Below are 17,261 nucleotides of genomic sequence, written 5' to 3' on the forward strand. Positions count from 1 at the left end.
TCGAGGTGGAGGGACTTCATCAACCGAGAAGAAGCTGTGCACACCTAGTAGTTGATTTCACAAACTTCACATTATCTCTCAATTCGGACGCTAACAATGTAATATAAAAATTGGATTGATTTAATGCCCGATCTGTGATGAAAAAAAAAATATAAATTCTGTTTGTGTATTGAGACCCAGTTGGCAATGCTTTCATCATCACATGGGAGGATCCCTGCTTACAACACATTTCATGATATCATATAACAAACATGTATGTGCATCACATATATGTGTATGTGGCCCATTTAGTAAATTAATATTCAACCAAGCTAAATCAAACCCAACACAGGGATTTTGACTGGTAAAAACAAAACAAGACAAAAGATAAAAAACGGCCCAAGGCACAAAAAGAGTCACATAAAGCCAGCAGACAATTGATGGAGACCGTCTTTGTCACGTAGAGGTCACTCAGAAGTTACTGGAGTCTCATCATTCCAGCGCTTCTCATCCTTTCAGCTCGCTGTATAGAGCGCCCTGGTTCGCCAATCAATAATCAAACGCCACATAAAAGAGAATAGCCACTTGGCAGTTCATAAGGTAAGACTAGGGAGCAATGGATGTGCAAAGTTTGTTAACATTTTTACAAAATATTGTTCACGTTAATTTTTGCTCTCTGTCCTGTCTCTCACTCAGATTTCAACGCTATAAAAGGTAAAAAATGTTGACTTGTTTTAGTGAAAACTGGAAGAAACGCAGTACAAAGCATCACCACGTAGACCACCAGAGGCAATGTTGACACAACTGATCAAAGCATTTCATGACAGTTATCAGAATCATATAATCATATTATGCAATTATGCAATTATATGCTTATCATTTCATATTCTCCAGTTAGTCAGACCTTGCGCACTGCGCTCAAATTTATGTAATAAATGGTGACTAATCACACTAATAAAAATAATCTAATTCTATAGGCCTATCGCTATACAACACATTATTATATACATCCAGGTATAGGATTGGAGGCTTTTGTGCTAAATTCTACTCACTGAGAGATGCTGTCATCATGGCAGTCAAATTGATCAGGTGGCCTCAAAATCGTGTGCTGTTTGGATACCGTGAAGAAGCATATAAAGGAAGGCTAAAAGGTCTAGAGGTCAAGCCGAATCATTTACAACACACATCACAAAGTTTTATTATTTTTTGCAAGGCGACAGCGGTAGCGGAAAAGGCGGAAAGTTCATGGATAATACATGACCTCCTCTCTGATAACCAGCTCCTGTGGTCCTTCGCTCCCGGTCACCAGAGCAAAGCTGCCCCAAAACCTTGGATCTATTAAAAATGTCAGTATTTAAAACATATTTACCAATGCTTGTCGTTGCATCTAAATTGGGTTAACAAAGACGTTTTCTTTAATTTCTTTTCCTATATAGGGATTTAGCATTATTTTCTTAAAAAAAAAAAAAATCGTATGAATTTCCATTCAAATACCAAATACATAGCTTGATTAATTTGACCAGCTGTATCTGAACTGTTCAACTGTGTTAGAGCATGATGCTTTTACGGGTGATCATAGCTTTTTAGATTTAAGGGAAATTATAATAGTTTCGAAATTATGCAGGCCATCTATTCTTGATATTAGATTTTTTTTTTTTATATCTTAATTAATTTTTGTATGTTATATACTTACCAAGCGTAGCTAGAGAGTGTACCTTTTTAATACGTGTATTTATTTATTTATTGTTAGACAGCGTGACCCGTGTTTCACCTTGCTTTGCGACTTGTTCAGGCGGGTCAAAGCCGAGTTACTGATGAACAAAAGAATGAGACAGCCACCAATTGTAGTGACCTCTGATTTTAAATGAAAAGATCTCCTGTTGCATTTTGTTTAATAATTCGCATGTGCATAGGGGTTTCTGTGGTATGCACCGTGTTATTATTTTAACCCCCGACTTAAATCAAGTTGGAAATTAATTTTTGTATGCAGAATTGACAGTCATACTTTAATAATCGACATTTTTATGATTTAATTCTTTTTTTAAAAATATGTTTGACTCACAAGAGAATTAGCCCCGGTTTGGCTATCATCGAATGAAATATCCGATCTTTCTCAAACGCTTTAGTTCAAAATATCTGGATTACTCTTTATAGAATGCACCGATATATTTTAACTGATTAATGTTTAATTAAAAATTTTAGCAAATCAAACCTCTCAATCATTATTTAAATGAAATGGTATAGTTGGATAAAACTAAATTATGTATTTTTTGTTTACCTTTATAACATGCACATACAATTGGACATCTTTGCTATTGTTAATTCAGACCATTTATTTCAGGCTTTAATGAAAAGGACTTTTGTTCTTTTGTGTTGTTCTCAATAATCTAAACAGCCACTTATTCAGGAAAAAAATAATGAACACAAAGTATAGATGGGTTAGGGCCAGAACGACCGTTTCTTTTGCTTGGGGGCGCTAGAGAGCTGGTCAATAGAAACCAGAAACCCTGCTTGTTACAAAGTTCAGTAATATGTCATGAAAGCGCGATTATCGACTAAATTATGTTTTCGTTTGGCCATATTTCTCTCTAAAAATAAACAGTAGGCCACACTATTTTATCACAATGAAGCGCACTGCACAACAGGTGTAAACACGTAGCGATAATGTGCAGGTCTAATGCAAAAGAAAAACAAATAAAAAAAATAGGTTTGGTCGTATTTTTAAATATGCGGTAATCAAAGACAGCTCTCGATATAGGCCTGTGTGTATTTCGCACTTGGAATCCAACAAAATAATTATTAACAAATAATTAGAAAGTAAAGAAATATAATTTTGCCCTCGTTGTATCGAAAATGTGCATTTTAACTTAGGCTATATAATAATAATAATAATAATAATAATAATTGAATTCGTGTATACAAGTTAAGCCCTTGAAGAGCGACGGAAAGCATCTTTCATAACGTGGCGCCACAACTGCACCAAAACCGGACTACTGCATAACATTTACGTCACCTCCATTACAACCTTTTTTTTTTTCTCTCCATAGTTATCCAACCACTCAAAACTGTGCACAACAACACAAGAGGAGATCACAGAAACAAATCAGCGCTGGTTTGGAGGCTGACTATATGAAACCACCCTAAACATTATGGCACAATTCAACCACGCACACGTTCAGTGACACGAACTGAGGACAAGCTTACCTCCAGAAGCAGGAGTATCACTTAAAGCGTATCGACAAGTTTGTATATCCATGATCAAAACAAGCGTGGAGCCTCTTTCCTCTGCAGCGATACTGGGATCCTTTCTAACCCGTCTGAACGACCTTTCTAATATACAATGTGAATTATATTTTGGCTTGTCAACTCCCTGGCCATAAAACAAAGTTTAATGGTATCACGTGCTTCCCCACAGCCATTCATGACAGCGCGCGGGTGCCATAAATAATCCTGAAAGTTGCACTTATTCAATAATGGCGATTACTCTGATCTCAGGAGGAAATAAAGACACAGGGTTCAATTCGCATTCAGTGCACTCAGAGGGGGAAAAACTACGCTGTCGAAAACCAGAGATTATTTCTTGTATTTTAGTAGACTAATGTCTGCGATATAGGCTATTTTGGCAAATACTTTTTGTAGTTCTTATCCAAGTAGTATCAGTCGGTGTAGTAGGCAATTTCCTTTTCTTAAAAAAAGGGGAAAAAGCATTGCTTAAGTTGGCACGTTATTTTGCCACAGTTCACTCTAGGATAAATGAGGTGTTTTAGAAAATCTCTGATGTGTGAACTAATGGGAGATTTTTTTCTGACTGTAAATTCAAGGTTAAAGAAATACTCATAATGCATTCCTAGTGAAAGAGAGGGGGAAAAAAAACACACATTAGCACCATATATGGCGAGTTGTCGACTTATGTAAAATGGCCATTGCGAAAGTTTCTGTGCACTGAGTAAAAAAAAAAAAAACATATATATACAAAATAAATATAAAATATAAATACCTATAAAATATAAATACCTAGGCTATAAAAGTAACATTTACTGGTAAGATAAAACATTTTTTTAATCCAGCCTGATGAATATAAAGTCAACTGATTAGTCGATTGATAGCCTAATTCAAAATATTTTACTGCTCATTCAAGGGGTGAGTGTTTCGAGATTTTCCAACTCACTTGGACATTTTAATACTATTTTTTGCTAATATTTTGGATAGTTATAGCCTATGATTGTAATGTTGAAACTATTAAAATGTGAACCAACTTTTGTTTGTAAACCAGCAGTGAAAAAATTATGAGACGTGAAATTGAATAGGCTAAATAACAATCAGTAATTAAATAAAATATGAAATAATTCCGACTATTCTCGCGCAGAACCTGAAAGTATTGTTTTTGTTTCTAAGAATTTGCATTTCTATCAGTTAATAGGAGAACTGTGTGACTGTTGTAGCACATGACTGCGACAACCAATCACAGTTACAGGAAATGACCTCGAGGACAAAGATGCAGATAGCGGGCAAGCAAGTCGCAGAGTGTTAGACAACAGCACCGCCTGCCGACCAAAGCAGACACTGCCTAGGTGTTCTGTACATGGCAAACGCACCTCGTTATGGAACAGATATTTCTTGCTTAGCTGCTCATACAGAAATAGTGCATTGAACAACTACAAGAAGTGCTTGCATAACTATTTTACATGAATACTTTGAATATAATCACTATTCAAATCAATACACAATACAGCTTAGGCCTACATTAGGCAATACACATTTGCACATGCACAGTTGTGCTTTTTTTTTTTAAAGAATATTTAATGTAATGTGATCTGGTTTGTGAAAAGGCAACACAGTAAATAACACTGTATATTGGTTACAAAAGATACATCAACGACAATGCGCATCGCATGATTATCAACCGATGAAAATAATTTAAACTGTCCTACGAGAATTGTACGTACAGTGCCAGTTTAATATTATAATAAATTATTTGCTAGCATTTCAAGTTTGTATTGCATTAAAAAAAAAACTGATATGAAGTGCGTTCTAAAGTAATTGAATTTAATGTGTAGGCCTAAATGAGTGGGTAGGCCTATCGCTCTGCTTTCGGTTATCTCGTTTGTAGGCTCCTCTCGCTTCTTTTGCCGCATTGCAGTGAGGTTGTAAATACCTCTGCAGCGGCCTGTCAGCTGACTGTGAAATACTGTCTTTGTTCCGCAGACCCTGTCTCCCTTCCCAAAAAACTGCGCCATTCTCACCATTAAGGGAGGCATACATTAAAACACACAACAACTGCACCTCCACAGTTTTACAGACTTTCAGAATCTCTCTATTTCTCCACATTTTTCATAAAGGTTGTGAATGCTATTTTCATCCAGCAATTAAAGCTAGATAAATAATAGCGAATATTTGAATCAATTTGAAATTGCTGTAAATAATTGTTTTTATGCACAGTATGTATATATACCTATATATTTCTTGCGATTTTTACATTTTAATGTTGACACTTATTTTATTTTTCCAATTTAGGCTATATATATATATATATATATATATATATATATACACACATATATATACAAATTGGCAAAAATAAAATAAGTGATAAGTGTCAACATTAAAAGTAAAAATTACAAGAAAGTATTGAGTCGGCCATAAAATTAACTGATGAACAGTCATCATTTGAAAGTTTCCATAACGTTTTGTTGTTAATTTTAGAATGTTTGAAGATTTGCTTCTTGATTCTTTGAACGACGTAAATACTAGCACAACAACTGCTGTTAATAATAATACTAATATCAGTTATTTTGAATTAAGGATGTTTTCATAAAGGTTCGAATTGTTCATATTCAAGGCTGTGAGTCACATCAAGCATTTCTGTCAAATGATTAAAATTAAGATCTAGTAAAGTTAGGCCAACATTTAAAAAAAGGCACATTACCCTAAAACATAACAAGCCGTTTTAAAGGAGCATAGCTTTTAGTAGAATCCAAAAGGGAGATTTCAACATTTACTATTTGATTGCTCTTTTAAATGAACAAACAAAGAATACTCTTTTTTAAAGTTTTTTATTTTTTATTTTTATTATAATCTTTTTCCATCAGCCTGCCTATGCTGCTGTCACAATCTGAAATTATTATCGCAAACCAAAAACCTGCTGGTAGTTTCTAACTATGCTATGACGATGCATATTGTCCAGCATGTTCAATCTAATAAAATATAAACTTACCAAACAAAGCCCTGTAATCCATGTTTTGCCTCCTGCGCTGCTGGTGAATATTATGAAGCTTCTTTCAAATCAGTCGTCCAGTACTGTATTGCTTGCTCGGTTTAGAAATGCTACTCAGTAGCACCCATAGCATCTGACAACATACGTAATCGCTAACGCACGTTACCAAAGCCTTGAGTTTGTCTTCTCGATCTCTGACACAGATAGCAGTACACAGCAAAATTACATATTTAAAAATATTTGAGCACACTGTGTATTTTGGATTTGGAGCCTTTAGCCACAGAATGTAGTTGAAAAATCGCTTGGGAAATCAGGAAAAGGGGTCATGAAGACGTTTGCGTCTTGCACATGACCAGTGGCATCCAATGACAGACGAAATAAGCTCATAAAAAGATCTATTACAAAGCTGTAAATTGTCTTCTAACAAAAAGGAATCTGGGCTGCCGCAAAGCCTCTAGTATTTTGCGCATAATGACTGAGCCAGCTGCACTTCCTCAGCAAAGAAAATACAGTCACAGACATCTGCTGAAAGAGAGTGTGTTTGTGGATGTGTGAGAGATAGTAAAAGAGAGGGAGTGAGAGAGAGACAGAGAGAGAAATTGTAAAGACACGCTCAAATGTTCTTAATCTGTGTTGTTTTGTAAGTATAACATATGTAAAATAATTAAATTAGTTTAAGTTCAGTTAAGGCCTACCTAGAAACTGACATAATTTTAGCTATTAGCCTAGAAAAGTAATCACCGGCGATCAATAAAGAATTGTAGCTATATGTAACAATTACTTAAAACTACCTTAATGCTCACAATGCATAATATTAGAAAACGCGCTAGCTAAATGTGTAGGCTAATACTTTTATTTAAACTGATTAATGGTACTTTATCATTATATATACATATATTTTATAAACGACAATCGAAATACACAGTTCTGAATATGGTTCTCACAATCAACAGAGCATCGATTCATAAATTTGTTATTTAGAAATGGGAGAATTTTGGAAAGTAATCATTTGTCGGCGTTTAAAATGTAGGCTAAACACATCTGCCTGTGTTTCTGTTTGTGTGTCAAAAGCACTGGTACTAATTATCCGTTCTGCGGCTGGAGGTGTCAGAAGAGCTGTAGACGCCAGATTAACATACAGAAATCGTGATTTTATATATTTTGACTGTGCAAAACTGTTGATACATAATGACATTAAAATTAATAACATTCATTATTCATGTTTAAACTGCTAATTTAAAATCAAATAACACTCTCAATTTTTTGTTCTAAATTTATTTGACAGTAAATGCATTATTATTTAAAGAAATCGAAGCTTCATGTGTTTTTTTCTGGATATACACTCTTAAAAATAAAGGTGCTTCACGATGCCATTGAAGAACCTTTTTTTGTCTAAATGGTTCCATAAAGAACCTTCAACGTCTAAAGAACCTTTCTGTATCACAAAATGTTCTTTGTGGCGAAAGAAGGTTCTTCAGATTATAAAAAAATAAGAAAGAGATGGTTCTTTAAAGAACCTTTGACTGAATGGTTAGGCAGATCGGGAGGCAAGGAACCCATGCGGAGAAGCTTGTAACCTTGAGACCAGCCGACGAGTGACTGAGGTGAGTGTGTATTTGACTGGTGTGGTATATGGGTGCAGGTGTCCGTGATCAGTAATCAGGTGATTGTGAGCGGGTGTAGGAGGCTGATTCGGCTGGTGAGGCAGGTGTTTCCGTGACAATATGAGGATGGGTGTTGTTATTGTGAACTAAAATTAAAACTATGAAAAATCATCAAAATAAAGCTGAAATAAATAAAGGTTAAGTAAAATATAAATATTAGATGAAAGCTTTGAAAAACTTACATGACAATAGGAAATGTTATACAATTCAGTTATAGAAATTATACAGACACCTTAATGTTTTTTTGTTTTTTTTTGAAGCTTGAAAGTTTTGGACCACATTGAGTTTAATAATACAGACAGAAACTTCTGAGTTCCAACCTGATTTCATAGAAGATGTAACTATTTAACGAGGTGTCAATTTCATATGACGCAAATCATACGATTTTTTAGAAACTATGAAGGTCCACCCCTAAACATAACCATTACTGGAATCATGTAAGTAAATCTTTTTTTGAATTCCAAACCGAATACATTTCTAAACTGAAGTAAATCAAAGGGATATACACTCTTAAAAATAAAGGTGCTTCACGATGCCATTGAAGAACCTTTTTTGTCTAAATGGTTCCATAAAGAACCTTCAACGTCTAAAGAACCTTTCTGTATCACAAAATGTTCTTTGTGGCGAAAAAAGGTTCTTCAGATTATAAAAAGGTAAGAAAGAGATGGTTCTTTAAAGAACCTTTGATTGAATGGTTCTTTGTGGAACCAAAAATGGTTCTTCTATAGCATCGCTTGAAGAACCTTTTGAAGCACCTTTGTTTTTAAGAGTGTATCAGTTAAAAGCTGCAGGGTTTTTTGGTTTTTTTTTTTTAACGCGGGCTTATTACCTTTGCTTGTAGTCACCATGTTTTATTTATTGCGTATCACTTCAGGAAAAATATCATGTTTGCGTGCATATACGTGCTTCTGAAAAAAAACTAAATTAAAAACAAAAATGGATAAATACATTAATTAAAATTAAACAAAAATAAATAAATACCTTCTCTCGGGGTACAAGGCATATATATTCCTTTTTTTCTGACATATCTCTTTCAGAAATATATAATTTAATTCAAGGTTCGAATAAAGGCGGGTATGGAGAGGGAACGCCTTTATAATCAAAGGGAAGCTACAGTAATCTGAAAACAGATTTTATGCCCGACAACCTTGAAGTCTCATCCAAGGGAAGATCTGAGACGGAGGCGAGCGCTGATTTAGGCACCCTGGTTCCGAGCCAGTATTACTATACTGGACGATTTACAGGCTCGGTATTGTAGCGACCCGGCCTCTCGCAGTGTCGTAAAGACCCCGCTGTCTTTGAAAGTTATCGTGTGCGTAAAATTGAGAGCGGTCGCAGTGACACGTAATTCCACCAGGACTCGACTGATAACTGGCGCTCCGTGTCGCAGATTTCCAAAGCAGATAACATTATTGCATCAGTGCTGGCCGTCGCCATAAGCCTTCACATGCCTACCGTTCAGCATTTTGTGGAAATGTTGATCCGCAGGAGAGGATACTTCGTCCAGTGTGTTATGTGAAGTGTCGACAAAGTGAGAACTCATTGGTGGTGTCAGATCGTTACTTATTAATGCCAGTGGAATCAGATATGATTGAGAGCTGCTGTTACTGAATGGTGTATTTGGTGAACAGGCCCACAGCCAAATTCTGCAGTCAGGGTGCTACAGCATGCCTCAAAACACGTTTGCTTTTAGTTATAGATCACATGACAGACAGGGAGGGAGAGGAAGGAAAGGAAACTTAGATTAAGTGTATTTTTTGCTCTTTTCTATCTTCGTTTGGAGTCAGCAAAATGCTTGTTCGGCGTATACTGCGTTTACATTACATTTACATGTATTCATTTACCACTACTATTCATAATAATAATAGTACTACTACTACTACTACTACTACTACTAATAATAATAATAATTAGAAAGTGTTGTTTTGTTGAAACATTGAATTACCAACATTATATTCATAGTTTTTTTTTTTCAGATGTAAAAACAAATCTATAAATATTTAAATCTAGATTTAGTTTATAGGCTAGTTGTGCTAGTTTTGTAACAGATGCATGAATAGTAGGCTATATATTCTACGATATAACAAACAACAACCTTCGATATCTATAATAATATCTGTTTTTCAGCATGCTTTAGGCCTACTGCTTAAAACAAATAAAACAAACGGCTTTGTAACATATGTTGCTCTATGCTGTTTTGAGTAAAGTCTTCATTTTTACTTTTCATTTCTAAATGGCTGTTCTCCTGATGATTCCATTTGTATTGCACTTGTAGTCGAAAGGAAAGAAACATTATGTCAAAGCGAAAGTAAAGTGAAATAAACTGTAGTAGGCTAACATCACTTAGTAGTCTACCTAAACTCCTTTAGCCCAATTGTTATGTGTCATTATAAATATAATAAGCAAATGCACATTTGATAGAGAGCTCGAAACCCCCAAATCGTCATAATATAGTACATTTTATCCACAACATTCATCTACATACATTTATCTGTTTAGCCACACATTGCTCCATAATGAGATGCATGCTCACTGGCCAAATTCCTTTGTTCTTGTCCTTTCTCGACCCATTTATAGTTTTATTCAAAACAGACAATGAAAAGTACGGATACAAACTGGGAAAACTGAACGCATATGTTTGTCCCGAAATATGAACTTTCTGGAAGCAAATTCGAATTTAACTAATTTTCTAGTAGTTATCCTGTTTTGATATCTGATTAAGCTCCTGTAAGTAAGTGTGTACAACCAGGGGCAGCTCATTATTTTCACAGATCAGCTATGCCCTCTAGTGACAATAATGTGCACCCCTGTTTAATCTTGCATTCTTTGAAAATTGCAGGATGCATTCATGTTTCTTTTTTGCAGTCATGTTCCCAGGCATTTAAATACATTTTGAAGTCTATTTGTTCAGAATCTAAAATGGGTGTTGCAACGAATGCATGACTGACATTAGCTACCTAGCTTGTCGTAAGTATTTAATTGGCTGTTATGGTGACCTTTTTCTAAGATGAAAAATTCCTGTTGCATTTTGTTGTAGTAACGCCCCAAAAGATTGTGAGCTTTAAGGTTTGTAGAGTGGAGCATTTCCTGAATAAACGTGACTTTCAGTGTACTGGGGGGGTCGATGTTGCTTTAGTCTCACCATCAATACATCGACCAGACGCCCCGTAGAAAAGTGTCTACGTTTTTGTGTGCAAGTAACAGACACAAAGAACCATTGAGGTTAGTTTCAAAGAGAAGAGCAATTACAGTCGTATACCATAAACTCATTTAGACCAGACGTCTAGCTCTTTCTATAGCTTTATTGGACCCAGTTTCTTCCTGCTCTAAAGCAATTATTGGTACAGGTTTGACGATCAATTGGGTATCTTTGCAACACCTTTTAACACCTTTTTAGCAATATTGCCTAACAATGAATCTGTATTTTGTGTTCAGCATGAAACAAAATCAGTCTTGTCGCAGGTCATAGCAACATAAAATCGTAGTGCTGTTATTTAAAAGGTCTGTACATACAGTAGTGTGCAGTCGAAATTGCCATTTATTTATAAAACATGGTCTAAAAAAGGGAACATTTTCACAGTAGGTGCACGAGTAGAGTATTTAACAAAGCCTGTCTACACCCAAATTCACTATACAGCACTGAAGACAAGCTTCACTGTGAAAAATAAAACGAAATTGAAAAAAAGAGAAATAAAACAGACTAAAGAGTTCGATTTTCTTATCTAATTTAGACCATATTGATGCATCTACAACACCAGCAAGAGCTCAAACTAGAAATACACTAGTTTAGAAAAGAGATATTAGAAATATGAGATTGTACATAATGTCCAATTAAAAAAAAAAGACAGATTATGGACAGATTTAAAGATCAGCACATTAAGAACTGATCAGATCACGACCCATATCCTAAGTTCCTATAAGACATTTTTGTGGTAGGATTTTTAAGGATAAGTAACTTCGGAATTTTACGAAACTGAATTCTCCGATCCTGAATGAACTAAACCATGGTGCTGGGAAACGCATTTTAAGCCAAATATAACTACTTTATAATGTGTGGAATATTCATTCATTTATATATAAACAGAAGATATGCCATTTGAATAAGTAAAAAGGGAAGAAAACAATTGTATCCTAAACCAAGCATATTACAGGAACGCGCATTAGCGTTTGAGCTGAAGCACATTGTTCTCTGTTCACTAAGGATCTTTGCTGCTCCTCTCTCGGTTCATCTTCTTCATTTTCATTCTTCTGTTCTGAAACCAGATTTTAACCTGCCGCTCTGTTAAGTTCAGGATTCGTGCAACTTCATAACGACGATCCCTCGTTAAATACATGTTATAAAGGAACTCCTTCTCTAATTCAAGAGTCTGATATTTTGTGTAAGGGCAACGTTTCTTTCTTGTTGATCTCGCATGGATCCAGTTTGCTGCAGGGTTGCCTGAAAGAAAAAAGCACGTAAATAAGCTTTACGTCCACAATTGATTAGATCACTCATGACAATATCAAAGGGAGCGTTGCCTTATGTATCCATTAAAATATTGTGTAGTGAGTGTGAATGCAACTATTTTTATTTTTATTTTTATATATTTTATATATATATATATATATATATATATATATATCTGCATTCAACCTGTTTTAGACCACGACTGTTTTTTTAGCAAGGTCATATTAATGCATCCATTTATTTCAGTGCCAGCCCTCACCATTGATAGCTTAGCAAACGATTCCAGCCGCGTAAAATCTTGCTAAATTTCGTCATAAGATATGTCATACTCTAGCCTTGTAAAGTATTTTATAGAGTACCGAGTTGCAAGTCCTCGTAAAATAAATGTAATAACATGCTATAAAACAACGAACCACCACAGCCTCACATATTCTCATATTTTATAAACGGTCCTCGCTGCTTTAGTGTTAAGATCTGCAATTCAGTTGTTGTAAGTTTGATACTGACTGCAAGGTGTTGTAAGATTGACACAGGAAAGTAATATTTGTGTATATTTTTGGTACTTATTGAAAAGCGAGTCATGGTATTTTATGTGAATCAATAAAAATTTTATGAGGTGCATTTGATTATGTATTAATGTTTCCTTAATAAAAACACTCTTGGCATTTCAAAGTGTCTTGACCCACGTGTCTGTCATTAAATAATAATAATAATAATAATAATAAATATGGGAATATTCTCGTCTTTTTAGATAATACACGTCGAGCACTGATGGTGGCGATGACTATGTGGAATGACTGATGGCAATAAAGCGGATGTTGCTACGTCACATTACAATAAAATAACAAAAAGGTTCAAGACCGAGTAGATCATTTGTGTAAAGAGAGGTTAAACGCAATTCATTGCATATGTCTTCCTTATTTGGGAAAATAATCTGAGTGAGAAAACAATGTGGTAAAATGTTATTTGTCGACAAGTTGTCACTGAGAGCTCAACTGTTACAGTTTTGGTCAAAATTATAATCTGCGTTCACATCTGTGCATGGTCACACACTTGAACGCGTCTGAGCATGTGCCTATAGAGACGTGTGGCATTGTGTTTGTTTGTATGCACATTAGAGAGTGAGTGGTCAATGCTATAGAAAGAAAAATGCAGAACATTAATATAAGTTTTATACTTGTGGAAAGATAAGATACGAAAATAAGTATCTGGTCCCTTTTAAACAAAAAATTTGACCAAATCAAGTTGAAGTTTGATCCATGTATTTTAGAGTTACATTTTCGTAAATTTTCTGATTTCTTTTCTGGGCATACAGGAATTAAGAAAACTTGCTGTTTTGTTTGTCACTGACGTCCGTAAGTCACTTATGTATGTATGTATGTATGTATGTATGTATTTATTTATTTATTTAAACAAAAAATTTGACCAAATCAAGTTGAAGTTTGATCCATGTATTTTAGAGTTACATTTTCGTAAATTTTCTGATTTCTTTTCTGGGCATACAGGAATTAAGAAAACTTGCTGTTTTGTTTGTCACTGACGTCCTTCCGTAAGTCACTTATGTATGTATGTATGTATGTATTTATTTATTTATTTATTTTCATTTAAAGAATTAACAAGTGCAAAGCAAGTTAGTATTCCATGGCTTTTTCGTCGATCAAAACATTTAAACTGTTTTGGGCCTTTTCATAACAATTGGACTAAAAAAAAATAAGTACAAAAAATAAATTTAGAAAATGACACACATGCAGGCTCAAACACGGACTGTATTTTAACATAAGATCATATTTTAAATGACTTTGTTTTGCCCACATATTTAACAAAGGGTTTTTAATTAGCGGGTTGTACAATGTTTTCTTGTGCGTGTGTGTTTGTGTGTGTGTGTGTGTTTGAGGGTAGTATTGGGGAATGTAATAAGGTCCTGATTAAACTGTGGTTTAGAAACGTTTTTATACAAATTTTACAACAAACATTATTATCACATAATGAATTTATTAGACCACTGACCACATGCCACAAACATGCACTGATACAGACATATTTAAACATCTATTATACAGAAACCTTTATACGTAATTATTTCAGTTGAATGAAGGTTTTCACCGGAGAAAGAATGGGTACCCTTTTACTTTCAAATGTGCTTTAATGTCGTTTTTTAGCGCAAATGTTTCTGCGACATTTTTGCTCTGTCCCCGCTGAAATGAAGCCGCTCGGAATAGGCTGTTTCTATCTTATTATATAAGTTAAGACCTAACGCCAGTTTTATACCCTGTGAAACATACTGAAATACACAAGGCTTCACATTTCAAATGCAATGAAAGATGTAGCAACAAATGACAAAGATTTAGCAACGATCACAACACTGGAACGTGAAAGTAGCCAAAACAATGCACACCGCCCTCATGTCAACATTATACAGGAGAACACAGATGGACCGAAACGGGGAGGGAGGTAAGTTTTTGAAATGCTCTTGTTTTCATGCTCACGAAAAAGTGAGATTGGATGTGAGTTCACGGATACGATTTTCTCTACTCATCTTCTTAAGTTTCATCCTGCGGTTTTGGAACCAGATTTTCACTTGTCTGTCAGTGAGGTTGACGCATTTGCTTATCTCTAGACGGCGCTCCCGAGTCAGGTACATGTTGAATAAAAACTCTTTTTCTAATTCCAAGGTCTGGTATTTTGTGTAGGGACATCTTTTTTTCCTTCCACTCTTCGCGGTTAACCAGTTGCTCGTCGGTGTGTTGTTTTTAGATTCTGCAAAACAAAAACACACAGTGAACCAACAGCAAAACAACAAGGGGAATTAAGACACTTTTTTGCATGAAAAAAAATAGAAAGCGTATGCTTGTTATAACAGTTATCATAATTAAATCTATGCCTACAGTTCATTAGAATTAACGTAGCCTACTGAGTCTAAATAATAGCCCATGTGGCCTCGTTTGGACTTTCAGCACACAATGACAAGTGTTGACTACAGCGTAGTTTTACTGAATTGTTGTTGTTAATATTATTATTTTTCTTTTTTCAGTTAACAAATAAGTTTTATTAAGCTAAATTACTCCTTATGACCAATGCACTTTTTATACAGGCAATTTTTGTATTTAACTACCAGAAATATGATTTTGCCAAGCTATAACCTACTAACCATGTTGCAGTTAGTAACAAATAAATGGCAATGAATGGTTCCTACATTAAAAGTACATTCATTTTCGTGCTGAATGGATAAAGCTGCAAACACATTTCACCGAGACTCTGCTGCTTATATTGAGCAAAGATTGTCAAGTCACTTGCAACAAAAGGTATTTGATGTTAACGCGCCCTCGCAGCGCTGTTTCCTGTTAAGGCTTTTACTGCAACCTGAGTAAGACTCCCATTAAACATTACGACTTTCGGGTTGTTTGTGTTTTATATTGGGTTTTATGATGCCGGAGCGTTCGCATTACACCAAGACGCGATTAATCCGTTTATTGTACCCACCTTTGCCTTCTCTGTGTGGCAATTCAGGGCTGGAGACAGACGCCTCAGTTGAGCAATTCTTCTCCTCCAGCGTGCTGACTTTGGGCTCTGGACTCCGCGCCGGGGAAGAGCTCCTTGTGTCCCGATCGAGCGTAAGCTTCTTTTCCACCTCGACAAAGGGCGTTGACTGCGCCTTTGGAGTCACCCTGTTCAGCTGCATTAACGTAGTGTTCGGGCTCATCGTCTCGCTGTCATAGTCCGGGTTTTTCGCCGTCGCATAAGTTTGACTTAGTCTAAAATAGCCAGGGACCGGAATCTCGGGACTATCAACGGAACATGTTTCGGGAATCAGGTTGGAGTACGCGGGTATCTCGGACGAACTGACCTTTGCTCTCTTGTCGGAGTACATACAACAGTTAGTTTCTTCTTTTATGCTTTGTGAAAATGTGCAGGTGGACATTGACATGTGAAAACAGACATAAACACCAAGCCGGTACACAATTTTCATATTTGGAAGTATAATGTTTTGATGATCACATGTCAAATAGGCCTACTATACGAAATGCATAATTTATCTCGGTTATGAATTTAAAGGTAAAAACATTTATACTCATTTACACTCTAGTAAATAGTGCAGGCTATGATTCTTCGACAAAGGTTTTGTCTAGGCTATTTAATTTGTTGGTGTGTAATAAACAGATGAAATTAATAAAAAATAGACCTACGATTAATAAGAGGATGCCGTAGAGATAAGTAGTGGACTCCAGCTACGTTATGCTAAAATCCATGTATCATTAGAAGTATTTCATTTCATTTTTTTTCCAGTGTACACGCAAATCTGCCGTCTCCCATGCAAGGAACGGCTTACAAAATATATTATAAAACTAAAAGCTGCTGAAGACCTTAAAAATCTGCTACGTTGTAATGGGCTATGCTTGCAATATTAAGGATGATATAGCCTAACAACAACGACGACAGATATTATTATTATTATTATTATTATTATTTGTTATTATTGTTAACAACAACAACAACAACAACAACAACAAAACAACAATAACAATCTTAATAGTTATAATAATAATAATAATAATGGTAGCGATTCTGTTTATGTATGATCTCTTTATTGAACAAGACGTTTCCCAAAAAAGGCACTGCACAACCAAATGTTAAAGCGTGTAAAAGGCACTGAGACTAGGCAGATGTATACTGAAATGATGTTCCCGAGAAAGAAATCCTCCGTACGCAACTAAAATATATTTTCTGGGTTTTCAGGTTTTTGTTTTTTTTTTCAGATTATTTTGAAATATAGGTAATGCAGCAGCATAAATTATATCAGATCACATAACTCAAGATCATAGTCATTGTTTTTGAGAACAGCTACACTTGGATTACACATAGCACCAGGTCAAATCATTGCTGTAAGTTCGCCCTCTCGTGGCTTCGAGCAGTATCAACAAAATGTAAATAAACAAAGGGATGTCTAAGATTCCTTATT

General features: G+C 35.3%; 1 protein-coding gene across 1 annotated transcript; it reads right to left on the reverse strand.

The window, feature by feature from the left end:
- Nucleotides 1–14,432: 14,432 nt before the first annotated feature.
- Nucleotides 14,433–16,223, reverse strand: LOC107716913 (homeobox protein Hox-D10a-like). The gene is made up of 2 exons (XM_016523532.1): nt 15,785–16,223; nt 14,433–15,061 (listed from the first exon to the last, which is right to left on the reverse strand). The coding sequence occupies exons 1-2, from the start codon at nt 16,221–16,223 to the stop codon at nt 14,787–14,789; spliced, it is 714 nt and encodes a 237-aa protein (XP_016379018.1). The 3' UTR covers nt 14,433–14,786.
- Between the last annotated feature and the right edge of the window lie 1,038 nt (nt 16,224–17,261).

Source organism: Sinocyclocheilus rhinocerous, unplaced genomic scaffold, assembly GCF_001515625.1.
Source record: "Sinocyclocheilus rhinocerous isolate Xijiao unplaced genomic scaffold, SAMN03320098_v1.1 scaffold1171, whole genome shotgun sequence".
In the NCBI taxonomy this organism is placed as follows: domain Eukaryota; kingdom Metazoa; phylum Chordata; class Actinopteri; order Cypriniformes; family Cyprinidae; genus Sinocyclocheilus; species Sinocyclocheilus rhinocerous.

Coding starts and splice junctions, on each gene's coding strand:
- LOC107716913 (XM_016523532.1), bottom strand. CDS start 16,223: ATGTCCACCTGCACATTTTCACAAAGCATAAAAGAAGAAACTAACTGT. Junction 15,062..15,784: donor GCCACACAGAGAAGGCAAAG/GTGGGTACAATA, acceptor TTTGTTTTGCAG/AATCTAAAAACAACACACCG.